Genomic DNA, 14,779 nt, shown 5'->3' with positions numbered 1-14,779 from the left:
CAATACTACTGCACAATATTGCCGCACAATACTGCCGCACAATACTGCCGCACAATACTAATTCATGACCAGACTGTATTTTACATTCCTGTTTGCAGGGATTTAGTATTTAGTAGGAAATTATGAAGTAACAGTACTATCTGGTACTTACTTCAATCAGTACAACACAACCTGATGCCAAGTGGTAATGGTGCTGGTTTTAATGAATCCCAGATAAAAACATCTATTATTATAATGTAATTACCATTTTACTATGTAACTTGAGTAAACCATAACAGCGTTACTAAAACAGCCCCCTATCTTCATTACTGCCACTACAGCTGAAGGCTACTGTACTCCAATATCACTGTGTGTTTGGCCAAAGGCCACATTTCCCCTGATCCGATTCAAAGAGAATGATAATGCATGATAATGATAATGCATTTTTGTGTTGATATCACATGATTCTGGAAGCTTTCCGTCTGCTGTTCACTGCAGCTGTGTTAGAAACTCCAGCCTGGAGACTTATTTTAGGGATAGAAAATTAAACCTCTAAACCAAAAACATCAATCCCTTCTCTTCTAATTGATTTTTTCCCTTTTGAACAAAAACAACAGTCCTAAAAGATTATGGAATGGACCCAAATCTTTGTTGTTGCGTACAGCTGTAATCTGATGCTTGCATATTGAGCATTCTCATTTTCAAACACCGGAAGAGAGCAATTGATTCTCCGTCTGTTCCAAAACTAATCCAAAATGGTTACGCATGGATACCAGCATCCTGGTCCTTGGATGTTATTTGCCAAGAGGTAATTTAGTCCTTTGGTTGTTCAAGTACAAAGTTGAAAATACCCAGAAATTGGTAGGACAACGCCAAGGTGATCTCTGCTCATTGTTTTGTCCAGAGACAGACAGACACTTGCTGGGTGCCGACACTGCAAAACTCTCAACCATTGTTATACTACCTTCCAGAATGCATATAAGGCCCTCTCATGCCCTACCTTTCGGCAAATCGGACTACGATTCCATCTTGCTCCTCCCCTCCAATAGGCAGAAACTCAAACAGGAACCACCCGTTGTAAGGACTATTCAATGCTGGTTTGACCAATCGGAATCCACGTTTCAAGATTGTTTTGATCACGCGGACTGGGATATGTTCAGTTCCATCAGGCATAGATACTAAACAGAAAAACACCCCACAAATCCCAAATGGAAAATTACAACTTATATATGATCCCCAATCAGAGACAACGATAGACAGCTGCCTCTGATTGGGAACCACACTTGGCAAAAACAACAAAGAAATAGACAACATAGAATGCCCACCCCAAATCACACCCTGACCTAATTCAAATAGAGAAATAAAATGGCTCTCTAAGGTCAGGGCGTGACAACCATTGACTGTTAAACAGCCATCTCCAGCATATAAGAGGCTGCTGCCAATAGACATTGATTAGGAATCCATGGCCACCTTAAGGAAATTAAATGCTAGCCACTTGAATAATGTCTGTGTATCTTGCATTACTCATCTCATATGTGTAAACTGTACTCTATACTATTTTTCGGTATCTTAGTCACTTTAAATGTGTGTAAATATTGCATCACCCATTTCATATGTGTATATACTGTATTCTATACCTCTGTATCTTAGTCCAATGCCGCTCTGACGAATATGGATATATTCTTAATCCATTTCTTACTGAGATTTACGTGTATTTTGGGTATACAGTTGTAGTCGGAAGTTTACATACACCTTAGCCAATTACATTTAAACTCAGATTTTCACAATTCCTGACATTTAATCCTAGTAAAAAAATCCCTGTCTTAGGATCACCACTTTATTTTAAGAATGTGAAAGGTCAGAATAAAAGTAGAGAGTTTTTTATTTCAGCTTTTATTTCATCACATTCCCAGTGGGTTAGAAGTTTACATACAATCAATTAATATTTGGTAGCATTGCCTTTCACAAGCTTCCCACAATAAATTGGGTGAATTTTGGCCCATTCCTCCTGACAGAGCTGGTGTAACTAAGTCAGGTTTGTAGGCTTCCTTGCTCACACACACTTTTTCAGTTCTGCCCACAAATCTTCTATAGGATTGAGGTCAGGGCTTTGTGATAGCCACTCCAATACCTTGACTTTGTTGTCCTTAAGCCATTTGGCTTGGGGTCATTGTCCATTTGGAAGACCCATTTGCGACCAAGCTTTAACTTCTTGACTGATGTCTTGAGATGTTGCTTCAATATATCCACATAATTTTCCACCCTCATGTTGCCATCTATTTTGTGAAGTGCACCAGTCCCTCATGCAGCAAAGCACCCCCACAATATCATGCTGCCACCCCCATGCTTCACGTTTGGGATGGTGTTCTTCGGCTTAAAAGCCTCCCCCTTTTTCCTCCAATCATAACGATGGTCATTATGGCCAAACTGTTCTATTTGTTTTTTTTTCATCAGACCAGAGGACATTTCTCCAAAAAGTATGATATTTGTCCCCATGTGCAGTTGCAAACCATAGTCTGGCTTTTTTTATGGCAGATTTGGAGCAGTGGCTTCTTCCTTGCTGAGCGGCCTTTCAGGTTATGTCGATATGGGACTCATTTTACTGTGGATATAGATACTTTTGTGCCTGTTTCCTCCAGCATCTTCACACGGTCCTTTGCTGTTGTTCTTGGATTTATTTACGCTTTTCGCACCAAACCCAACGCACACCAGTAACATAGCGTACAACCACAAACAAACAATTCCACACAAGGACATGGGGGGGGAACAGAGGGTTAAATACACAACAATTAATTATGGAAACGAAAACCAGGTGTGTAAGAAAACAAGTGGAAAATGAAAAGTGGATCGACGATGGCTAGAAGACAGGTGACGCCGACTGGAACACCGCCTGAACAAGGAGAGGAAAGTCGTGACACCCATGGTGTTTATACTTGCGTCATATTGTTTGTACAGGTGAACGTGGTACCTTCAGGCATTTGGAAATTGGTCCCAAGGATGAACCAACATTGTGGAGATCTGTTTTTCTAAGGCCTTGGCTTTTGATTTTTCCCATGATGTCAAGCAAAGAGGCACTGAGTTTGAAGGTAAGCCTTGAAATACATCCACAGGTGCACCTCCAATTGACTCAAATTATGTCAATTAGCCTATCAGAAGCTTCTGACATCATTTTCTGGAATTTTCCAAGCTGTTTAAAGGCACAGTCAACTTAGTGTATGTAAACTTCTGACCCACAGGAATTGTGATACAGTGAAATCAGTGAAATAATCTTCTGTAAACATTTGTTGGAAAAATGACTTGTGTCATATACAAAGTAGATGTCCTAACCGACTTGCCAAAACTATAGTTTGCTAACAAGAAATTTGTGGAGTGGTTGAAAAACGAGTTTTAATGACTCCAACCTAAGTGTATGTAAACTTCCGACTTCAACTGTATGTTGTGAAAATGTTAGATATTACTTGTTAGACATTTTCTGCACTGTCGGAGCTAGAAGCACAAGCATTTCGCTACACCTGCAAGAACTTCTGCTAAACATGTGTATGTGACCAATACATTTAATTTGATGGGTTTTATTCCATACTCTGAAAATAGATACAAAATGTTATTTTTAAACCTTGTTTCTCATGGCTAAACACATTTTTAATCTCAAATAAAACACCAAGCTTAAAGATAGGATTGCATATGGTCTACTGGTGATATAAGCACGTAATCGTTTTAATCATTGTGCAGATGTGATGGCTATCACGACAGCCTATTGGAAGTACAGTAGACTATAGCGCTGTCAGATACTATGTGACAGTGCTTGTTCTAATGCTTTAGTCGGTCAAAATGGGAAAGAAGGACTTAGCTTGTAGAAATACATAATTTTTCTATTGACAGTGGTCCTTCAACGTCATGGCCTCACTCTCTCAGTAACATCTCTACATGCCTTCTCTCTATGACAGGATCCCTCACATCTCTCTCCTCCCCCTCCTTTTCCTTTCTCAAACGAAGCTCTCTCTCTCTTCTTCTCTCCATTGTCAATTCCCTCTTTATCTATCACCATCCCCATATCCTCCATCCTCCCCTGGTCAAACTCAGATCCCCATCCCCATATCCTCCATCCTCCCCTGGTCTAACTCAGATCACCATCCCCATATCCTCCATCCTTCCCTGGTCTAACTCAGATCACCATCCCCATATCCTCCATCCTCCCCTGGTCTAACTCAGATCACCATCCCCATATCCTCCAACCTCCCCTGGTCTAACTCAGATCACCATCCCCATATCCTCCATCCTCCCCTGGTCTAACTCAGATCACCATCCCCATATCCTCCATCCTCCCCTGGTCTAACTCAGATCACCATCCCCATATCCTCCATCCTCCCCTGGTCTAACTCAGATCACCATCCCCATATCCTCCATCCTCCCCTGGTCTAACTCAGATCCCCATCCCCATATCCTCCATCCTCCCCTGGTCTAACTCAGTATCTTCTTTGATCTGTATCTGTACCTCCATTTTTATTACCTCTGTCTCTCTCTCTCTCTCTCTGTCTTCCTCTTCCTCTCTCTCTCTGTCTTCCTCTTCCTCTCTCTCTCTGCCTCTCTCTCTCTCTCTCTCTCTCTCTCTGTCTTCCCCCCTTTCTCTCTCTCTCTCTCTCTCTCTCTCTCTGTCTTCCTCTATCTGTGTCTTCCTCTCTCTCTCTCTGTCTTCCTCTCTCTGTGTCTCTCTCTCTCTCTGTCTGTCTTCCTCCCTCCTCTCCCTCTCTCTCTCTCGCTCTCTATATCTTCCTCCCTCCTCTCTCTCTCTCTCACTCTGACCCCTGTCACAGGGCTACCTAACACTGCACAGTGTGATCAGATGTTGTCTAGTAAGCAGCTTTAGGGCCCTGATCTCTTGTGGTCAGCTTAATGCTATCCTCATCTGGATCTCACCTCATGACCTGGTCTCCTGCTCACCGATAGGGGCCCAAATTTGTGACCCAAAGAACTTTTCCAGAGTGCAGCATATTGACCCTGCTCATACCCTGCCACCTCTGCACTAGAAGACGTCTGTTACTATACTACACTTCCTCTCTGTGTGACTGTAATTAAATGTTAACTGCAGATCAAACATGTCTCTTTAGCTTTGGTTCATTACACTGCCTCATTCTCATCTTGCCCAGGTGTAATTTGGCCGGGTTGTAGGTGTGTGTTGACGTACATATTTATGTGTGTGTGAATGTGTGCATGTTTGTGTGTGTGGGTGTGTGTGAGAGCACACGTGCATGTGTGTGTGTGTAGGTGTGAGTAAGAGAGAGAATGTTAGAGGGTCTGTGTGAGGGGAGAAGGGTGTCACTGCTCGATATCCCACCCTTCCCAGGTCAAATTCCTCCTTGGACAAACTAAGAGGGTGATTATTGATTAATCAGTATAAATTAGTGAGCTGGATCGATTGCAGATCACTGACAGTGGAAGCGAGCTTTCATTGCTTTCATCTAGTGGGCCGGCGGCGGCCATCTTAAAAGGGACCAGGACAGGAAGAGGTGGAGGCAAGGTGGGAACAGAGGCTGATGCTGCATTCTGCAACTATCACACATGGTTGATGGTAACATGACATCCCTAGCACTAGACACCTACCACCATTATAGGACATTTGTATACTGAAAATATTTGTTTTCATGACCCTAGAAAATATAGCTGTTTATGTGATTATAAAAGTATTACCATGACGATACTGATGGCTTGATAGCAGAATAAACGAACATGCATTTAAAATGGAGGAAGTGACGAAGGATCACTTATACAACACTCTCCTCACACCCCCAAAATGAAAGACACAAACACTAAACAAAGTGAGTGCCTTAAAGTGAACCCAACTATGAGACATTTAGTGGCCTGAAGCTGTGTTACGCAAATATGTGAGAGCATCAGAGCTTTCCTGTTGTTTTTCACTGTTGTTTTGTCACTCACAGATGCAACATCAATGTACATTAACATAACAAAGCTTTGAGGCATGGCAGTGCACTCTGTAGCTACTGATGGAGTAGGCATGCAACACTGTGCTATTTCAGGCTCATGGAGAGGTTGTTATCATCCATTACTCAGGGGCTTTCACACACTGGCACACAGAGACATAAACACACACATAAACTCATACAAATACATATGGTAGGAAACCACTCACTCACACACACATGTACATACACAGTAGACTGAGTGAACAAAACATTAAGAACACTTATTCTTTCCATGACATACACAGACCAGGTGAAAGTTATGATCCCTTATTGATGTCACTTAAATCAGTGTAGATGAAGGGACCAGACAGGTTAAATAATTATTTTTGAGCCTTGAGACAATTGAGACATGGATTGTGTATGTGTGCCATTCAGAGGGTGTTTGAGCAAGCCAAAATATTGAAGTGCCTTTGAACGGGGTATGGTAGTACTGTAGGTTCCAGGCGCATCGGTTTGTGTCAAGAACTGCAACGCTGCTGTGTTTTTCTCGATCCACAATAGTTTCTCATGTGTATAAAGAATGGTCCACCACCCAAAGGACATCCAGCCAACTTGACACTAATGTGGGAAGCATTGGAGTCAACATGGCCCAGCATCCCTGTGGAACACTTTTGAGACCTTGTAGAGTCCATGCCCAGACAAACTGAGGCTGTTCTGTGGGCAAAAAGGGGGGGTGCAACTCACCATTAGGAAGGTGAATGTTTTGTACACTCAGTATATACACAGACGTGCGCACACATACACACACACAAGCAGTCTTCAACACTCTTGTATGTCAATTCTGATCTACAAACAATCACCAAGACACACAGGAAATGCATGTCACGTATAATAACTTATAGCTGACACAACAGATGAGAATGCCATAGCAAAATCAATGTCTCTGATAATGCAATGCCAATGGCCACAGGAAGTAACAAGGATTTACATAGAGCTTTCTATTGTGAGCCCTGTCTGACATTTCCTAGCTGTGTCCCAAAACACCACCTGTTGACTCTGCAACACCATACAGCAACATCTGGTAGACATAATTATTACGTAGGAGACATTATAGTCTTGGTAGAAAATGTATGATTCTCCAAACAGGGATTATATAGAGAGACTAAAATGTGAATTACACTACAGGTTATATTTTCAATATGGAGGCTGCTATTATCCTTTACATTCAACTCTTCACTATCCAGAAGCACAGAAGAATTCACAGAAACCAGACATTTTAAAGGCCACCAAATGGATTTTGAAAAGAACAATGTTGTTAACATTGGATTTTTTTTGCCAGTGGCAAGGTTACGTAGATTAGAACACAGTTTAGATTGGTCTCAATCTGAAATGCATTAATCATCTCTGGAGTGTGGGAGGAAAGGGTTGAAGGATCTTCAACCTAATTGAATATTAACAGTAGGTGTAGTTACAGTGCACATTACCAACACACCTGGAATATACACAATACACACACGCACACACACACACACACACACACACGCACACATACACACACACACACACAGTAATAAGTGTCTCTAATTACCCAAAGACAGGTGCAAAAAGGTGCAAAGAACTCAGAATAGTGTATTCATGTGGGATGTGTGCTTTCTCTATGTCACCTACTACAACAAGTGGTCATGGTCAGACAGAGTAACAATCCACCTCACATGACATACCCACTACCCAACTAGCCACTACCCAGGGTGGGAACTCTAATGCTGTGTCTATGGGAACCCAGCAGCTGTGTACTACCCAGGATGGGAACTCTAAGGCTGTGTCTATGGGAACCCAGCAGCTGTGTACTACCCAGGATGGGAACTCTAAGGCTGTGTCTATGGGAACCCAGCAGCTGTGTACTACCCAGGATGGGAACTCTAAGGCTGTGTCTATGGGAACCCAGCAGCTGTGTACTACCCAGGATGGGAACTCTAAGGCTGTGTCTATGGGAACCCAGCAGCTGTGTACTACCCAGGGTGGGAACTCTAATGCTGTGTCTATGGGAACCCAGCAGCTGTGTACTACCCAGGATGGGAACTCTAAGGCTGTGTCTATGGGAACCCAGCAGCTGTGTACTACCCAGGATGGGAACTCTAAGGCTGTGTCTATGGGAACCCAGCAGCTGTGTACTACCCAGGATGGGAACTCTAAGGCTTAGAGGAAGGCTGACTGCAGTGTGAGGGGAGAGTCCTTCTAACTACTCCTCATTAAGCTCTGTTGTCTCTCTATGCATCCTTCCTCTAGGACTAGGGAATACATAATACAACCAGGGGCTCAGAATATGGCACTTCTTTTTATTCTGACATGAACTGATCCAAACAAACAAATTCTATATTCGCGCATATCTTCTCATTCTCAAATCAATCATTCATTAACATTCTGCCAATTAATTCGAACAGGAACATCCCCAAATGTTACATTATATTTATTATGAATAAAAAATACATTTAAAAAAGTTTACCCCTCAAAGTATATATTGCGTTTTCATGTGACCACCATTCCAACAACTAATCAATGACTTGGCAGGGAGGAAGAGGAGGAGATGGAGAAGGAGGAAGAGGAAGAAGAGAGAGATGACTCACCCGGTCTCTTTTCTTTTCGACTTTTTCGACCCCCACATAGCCGCACTTTAGAGATAAGGACTAGGATCTGTTTCTGGCACAGAGACTTGTTGCTCTTGGGACAAGGCTTCCTCTTGTTGGCTACCGGTCGGTTTTGTCCGTCGTCCTTGACCGCCCGTTTCTGTCTGATGAGAGAGCTGGCGAGAGCTGCCATCTTCCCCCCCCTCTCACCTTTGGGAGGGGGGTGTCTTCCTACCCAACAGCCCCTCTTCTGGCGGGGCTGTCTGTGTCCTCAAGCAACAGAAAATGGTGGGAAGGTCCAGAGAGAGCCCCCAGAGAGGGGAGAGGGGTTTTACACAGGGTTAAAGAGAGAGGGTCTAGGTTAAGAGCCCCCTGGAAAAGGGAAGAGCAGGGGACGGTGAGAGTTCAAGTGCAGTCACACATCCAAAGCGGACCCTCCAGTGTGACGAGCAATAAATGCAGCAACACTAAAAAACACTGAAAAACAGAGACCACTAAGGTCACATCGTCAGTAAAAAAGAAAGACGGGTGAGTGAGGTTAGAATGTCTCTGTTTGATAAAAATAAAACATGAAAAGACATCAACAATTCCTACATTTCTAACCTCCCTCCCCACTCATCTTGTCCCTCACAACCAAATCACCAGCGACAACGAAGTTCAAAATATAGCAAAATCACTAGCCTATCCTATAAGTAAACAATCCCCAAAAAAGAGACGGAGCTCTTTTCTCTGTCATATTAAAATCACACTTCATTTTGAAGCTCAAACAGCATACAAATTCAAGAGGAAATGAACAGGCAGTCAACATATAGTCTCTGGATGCCCAACTTTGCCTGCCGTGGAAATTCAAGCGTCAGGAGCAATGAGCGGAGAAACGGAGCTGTAATCCAGGAGACTTAGATCCAGAGGCAGCACAGCAGGCGGGACGGTGACGGACTCCCAAGAATGAATCCAGGAACGGAACAGAGGGTTGGACAGAGAGAGATTTATCTTCCTCCTCTTCTGGCATTCTCTCTCTCCACACAGTCCTCAACTAACTCCCCACCGCCCCCCACGGGTGAGTGTGAGAGTGTGAGAGTGGTCTGTGAATTCCAGCAGCAACCATCAGCAGAGGTGACATTCATGAGAGAGAGAGAGAGAGAGAGAGAGAGAGAGAGAGAGAGAGAGAGAGAGAGAGAGAGAGAGAGAGAGAGAGAGAGAGAGAGAGAGAGAGAGAGAGAGAGAGAGAGAGAGAGAGAGAGAGAGAGAGAGAGAGAGAGAGAGAGAGAGAGAGAGAGAGAGAGAGAGAGAGGGAGGGAGGGAGGGGCTGTGATGGGTGAGAATGAGATCGACTGGGAAAGGGAAGATGAAGAAGAGAGAAAGAGAGAAACAGAGAGGGGCTGAGGAGAGAGAAAGAGAGAAGTAGACAGAGGCTGAGGAGAGAGAAACAGAGAGAGGCTCAGGAGAGAGAATGAGAGAAGCAGCGAGAAGCTGAGGAGAGAAACCATGCAGCCACCTCTCTCCTCAGTTAACGTTCTAAGACGAGCTACAATGTCTCTGTCTCGCCCCATCCTTCTGACTGTCCTTCAGAGGCGGAGAGGGGGTGTGAGAGAGAGAGAGAGAGAGAGAGAGAGAGAGTTTGTGTGTATTTGTCTGTATGGAGGAAAAAGAGTGCTTAAGGTACATGTGCTGTCACCTCGGGTGGAGCATCCTCACTATGCGCTGTGAGTGAGTCACACACCTGCGTGCACGCGTACACACAAACACACACACACCTTTGGGACTATAGAGCATTCAGTTATCTCTGTGTGAGGAGAATGTGTCGTATAAGTAGGGGAACATCTCTGCATACGGTATGTGCTTCTGTTTGGTGTGTTTACGCTAACTGTCATTCACCATCTTCTGTTTGGTGTGTTTACGCTAACTGTCATTCACCATCTTCTGTTTGGTGTGTTTACGCTAACTGTCATTCACCATCTTCTGTTTGGTATGTTTACGCTAACTGTCATTCACCATCTTCTGTTTGGTGTGTTTATGCTAACTGTCATTCACCATCTTCTGTTTGGTGTGTTTACGCTAACTGTCATTCACCATCTTCTGTTTGGTGTGTTTACGCTAACTGTCATTCACCATCTTCTGTTTGGTGTGTTTACGCTAACTGTCATTCACCATCTTCTGTTTGGTGTGTTTACGCTAACTGTCATTCACCATCTTCTGTTTGGTGTGTTTACGCTAACTGTCATTCACCATCTTCTGTTTGGTGTGTTTACGCTAACTGTCATTCACCATCTTCTGTTTGGTGTGTTTACGCTAACTGTCATTCACCATCTTCCTTACATTATGTCACACTGACTCTCTCTCTCTCTCTCTCTCTCTGGAGACTGTCTCTCCCACATCTCTCCCCCACCTTCTTTCCTTCTACATTCCCTGACAACTCTCTCTCTTTCTCTCTCTGGAGACTGTCTCTCCCACATCTCTCCCCCACCCTCTTTCCTTCTCCATTCCCTGACAACTCTCTCTCTCTTTCTCTCTCTCTCCCTCTCCCTCACACTCTCTTCTCTTTTTCTCTCTTTCGCCCTCAGTTCAGTTCAATGTTTTCAATTTAAGAGCTTTATTGAAATGGGAAATATATGTTAACATTGCCAAAGGAAGTGAAATAAACAATAAAAATTAACAGTAAACATTACACTCAGAAAAGTTCCAAAAATAATGTCATATTATGTGCAAATAGTACAAAAGGATAGTACAAAAGGAAAAATAAATAAAGAAAAATGGGTTGTATTTAAAATGGTGTTTGTTCTTCACTGGTTGCCCATTTCTTGTGGCAACAGGTCACAAATCTTCTTGCTGTGATTGCACACTGTAGTATTTCATCCAATTGATATGGGAGTATATCAAAATTGTATTTGTTTAAATACAATGTGTGTGTGTGGGGGGGTCTGTGTAATTTGGCAGTGTGCACATAGCCTGTATTCTCTTGAGAGCCAGGTCTGCCTTTGGCGGCCTTTCTCATTAGTAAGGCTATGCTCACTGAATCTGTACATAGTCAAAGATTTCCTTCATTTTGGGTCAGTCACAGTGGTCAGGTATTCTGCTACTGTGTACTCTCTGTTTAGGGCCAAAAGCATTATAGTTTGCTCTGTTTTTTTTGTAAATTCGTTCCAAGTAATTATCTTTTTGTTTTCTCATGATTTTTGGTTGGGTCAAAATATGTTGCTGATGGCTTTGTTATGGAAGGTTTGGGAATACTTTTAGGTGGTTCTATAATTGATTCAAGTATTGTTAGCCAGATCCTAATTGGTATGTAAAATTTGATGTTCCTTTAGATGGCCCTTCTTACCTTGTTTCTTAGATTGTTCACAGCTTTGTGGAAGTTACCTGTGGCGCTGATGTTGAGGCTGAGGTATGTATAGCTTTTTGTGTGCACTAGGACAACGGTATCTAGAAGGAATTTGTATTTGTGGTCCTGGCAACTGGACCTTTTTTGGAACACCATTCTTTTTGTCTTACTGAGATTTACTATCAGGGCCCAGGTCTGACAGAATCTGTGCAGAAGATCTAGGTGCTGCTGTAGGCCATCCTTGGTTGAGGACAGAATGAACCAGATCATCAGCAAACAGTAGACATTTGACTTCAGATTCTAGTAGGGTGAGGACAGGTGCTGCAGACTGTTCTAGTGCCCTCGCCAAGTCGTTGATATATATGTTAAAGAGGATGGTTCTTCAACTGCATCCCTGTCTCACCCCCCCGGCCCTGTGGAAAGAAACGTGTGTGTTTTTTGCCAATTTTAACTGCACCCTTTGTTGTTTGTGTACATGGATTTTATAATGTCGTATGTTTTTCCCCCAACACCACTTTCCATCAATTTGTATAGCAGACCCTCATGCCAAATTGAGTCAAAAGCTTTTTTGAAATCAACAAAGCAAGAGAATACTTTGCCTTTGTTTTGGTTTGATTGTTTGTTAGTTGAATATGTGGTCTGTCATATGGTAATTTGGTAAAAAGCCAATTTGACATTTGTTCAGTACATTGCTTTCACTGAGGAAATGTACATGTCTGCTGTTTATGATAATGAAGAGGATTTTCCCAAGGTTGCTGTTGACGCATATCCCCCGGTAGTTACTGGGGTCAAATTTGTCTCCACTTTTGTGGATTGGAGTGATCAGTCCTTGGTTCCAAATATTGAGGAAGATGCCAGAGTTGAGGATGATGTTAAAGAGTTTAAGTATAGCTAATTGGAATTTGTGGTCTGTATATTTGATCATTTCATTTAGGATATCATTAACCCCAAAGGTATTTTTGGGTTGGAGGGTTTGTAGGGTTTTGTAGGGTTTTGTCCTGCAGTTCATTCAATGTTATTGGAGAATTCAGTGGGTTCTGGTAGTATTTAATTGTTCATTCCAAGATTTGTATTTGATCATGTATATGTTTTTTCTGTTTGTTCTTTGTTATAGAGCCCAAAAGATTGGAGAAGTGGTTTATCCATCTCCATTTTGGATAGATAACTCTTCGTGTTGTTGTTTGTTTAGAATTTTCCAATTTCCCCAGAAGTGGTTAGATTCTATGGATTCTTCAATTACATTGAGCTGATATCCGACATGCTGTTCCTTCTTTTTCCGTAATGTATTTCTGTATTGTTTTAGTGATTCATCATAGTGAAGGTGTAGGCTCAGGTTTTCTGGGTGTCTATGTTTTGGTTGGATATATTTCTCAATTTCTTTCTTATGTTTTTGCATTCTTCATCAAACCATGTGTCAGTGTTGTTAATTTTCTTAAGTTGTTTGATTTACATTTTTAGATTTGATAGTGAAGCTGAGAGGTCAAACTGTTTAGGTTTTCTACTGCCAAGTTTGCACCTTCACTATTACAGTGAAACCTTTAGTCCAGGAACATTTCTAGAAGGAATTTGTTGTTGCCTAATTGTTTTTGGTAGATTTTCACTCTATTTTCCTTCCATCTATAGCATTTCTTAATATTATTCAGTTCCTTTGGCTTTGATGCCTTATGATTGAGCATAGCTTTGTTCAAGTAGAGTGTGATTTTGCTGTGATCTCACAGGGGTGTCAGTGGACTGACTGTGAATGCTCTAAGAGACTCTGGGTTGAGGTCAGTGAAAAAGTAGTCTACAGTACTACTGCCAGGAGATGAGATATACAGTAGGTGTACCTACCATAGGAGTCCCCTCGAAACCTACCATTGACTATGTACATACCCAGCATCCGACTTTTTGCAACAGGTCTGGCAGTAACATTTAGTTCCTCAAAGGAGGTGTGTAGGGGTAGACTGTTTGTAGTAACCACAGAAATTAACAACAGGGGTCCTTATAAATGTGTATGCGCCTAACACAGGGAGCGAGAGATGGCGTATGTTTGGTTGTCTTAGGAACTCTTACAGGCAGCTCCTAAGGGGACGCTAGTGGTAGACGGGGACTGGAACTGTACGATGGATTTTTACAAAAGATAGAAATGGGAGGAGCCTCATTCAAGCTTAGTGTGGGTGTTAAGGGACAACATTAAGCAGTTTGAACTAGTGGATGTTTGGAGAACTAGACATCCCAACACAAGACAGTATACAGTTGAAGTCAAAACTAAACCTAGAACTAGACTAGACCTCTTTTGCGTGTTGCGTGAGTTCGTTGGGGTAGGAGAGGTGCCGATGAGCTGCCGTCAGGTGGTTCTGACTCTCCTGCCCAAAAAAGGGGACTTGTGTGAACTTAAGAACTGGAGGCCTGTGGCATTGCTCTGTGTGGACTACAAGATATTTACCAAAGCCCTCGCTAACAGACGGAACTCCCATCTGGACTCTATAGTACACAAGGACCAGACATATTGTGTACCGGGACGCTCAATCACAGACAACTTGTTCTTAATCAGTTTGAACTTTGACTGGTCTCTTTAGACCAAGAGAAGGATTTTGATAGAGTGGACCATGAGTATCTGTTTAAGGTAATGTCTGTTTTGGGGTTTGGGGAAAGGTTTTTGGCTTGCGTGAAGATGTTGTATGCTGGGGTGTCATGTATGGTCAAGATGGAAGTGGGGCTCAGTAGGTCAGTCTGGGTGAGGCCGGGCATTAGACATGGATGCCCTTTATTGGGGTAGTTATGTACACACTAGCCATTGAGCCTTTTTTGGGCCTCGTACGCAGGATACTGCAGGGAGTGTGCTGGACAGGCATGAGTGTGTTGACCGGCATAGCAGTGTCGGCGTATGCAGATTGCGTTTCTGTGATGGTCATGGATAGGCAGGATATGCGGGCATTATTGACAAGTCTGAAGGTGTA

General features: G+C 42.8%; 1 protein-coding gene across 1 annotated transcript in view; it reads right to left on the bottom strand.

The window, feature by feature from the left end:
• LOC110509401 (fibroblast growth factor 11-like) overlaps nucleotides 1–9,485 on the bottom strand; it is a 68,755-nt gene extending 59,270 nt beyond the window's left edge. The window contains exon 1 of the mRNA XM_036967672.2: nucleotides 8,522–9,485. Coding sequence (XP_036823567.2) covers nucleotides 8,522–8,714 — 193 coding nt within the window. The 5' untranslated portion in view covers nucleotides 8,715–9,485. The remainder of the gene's footprint in view (nucleotides 1–8,521) is intronic.
• Between the last annotated feature and the right edge of the window lie 5,294 nt (nucleotides 9,486–14,779).

Source organism: Oncorhynchus mykiss, chromosome 29 (assembly GCF_057628025.1).
Source record: "Oncorhynchus mykiss isolate SJ-2025 chromosome 29, ASM5762802v1, whole genome shotgun sequence".
Taxonomy (NCBI): domain Eukaryota; kingdom Metazoa; phylum Chordata; class Actinopteri; order Salmoniformes; family Salmonidae; genus Oncorhynchus; species Oncorhynchus mykiss.
This window is presented reverse-complemented; position numbering and strand designations above follow the sequence as displayed.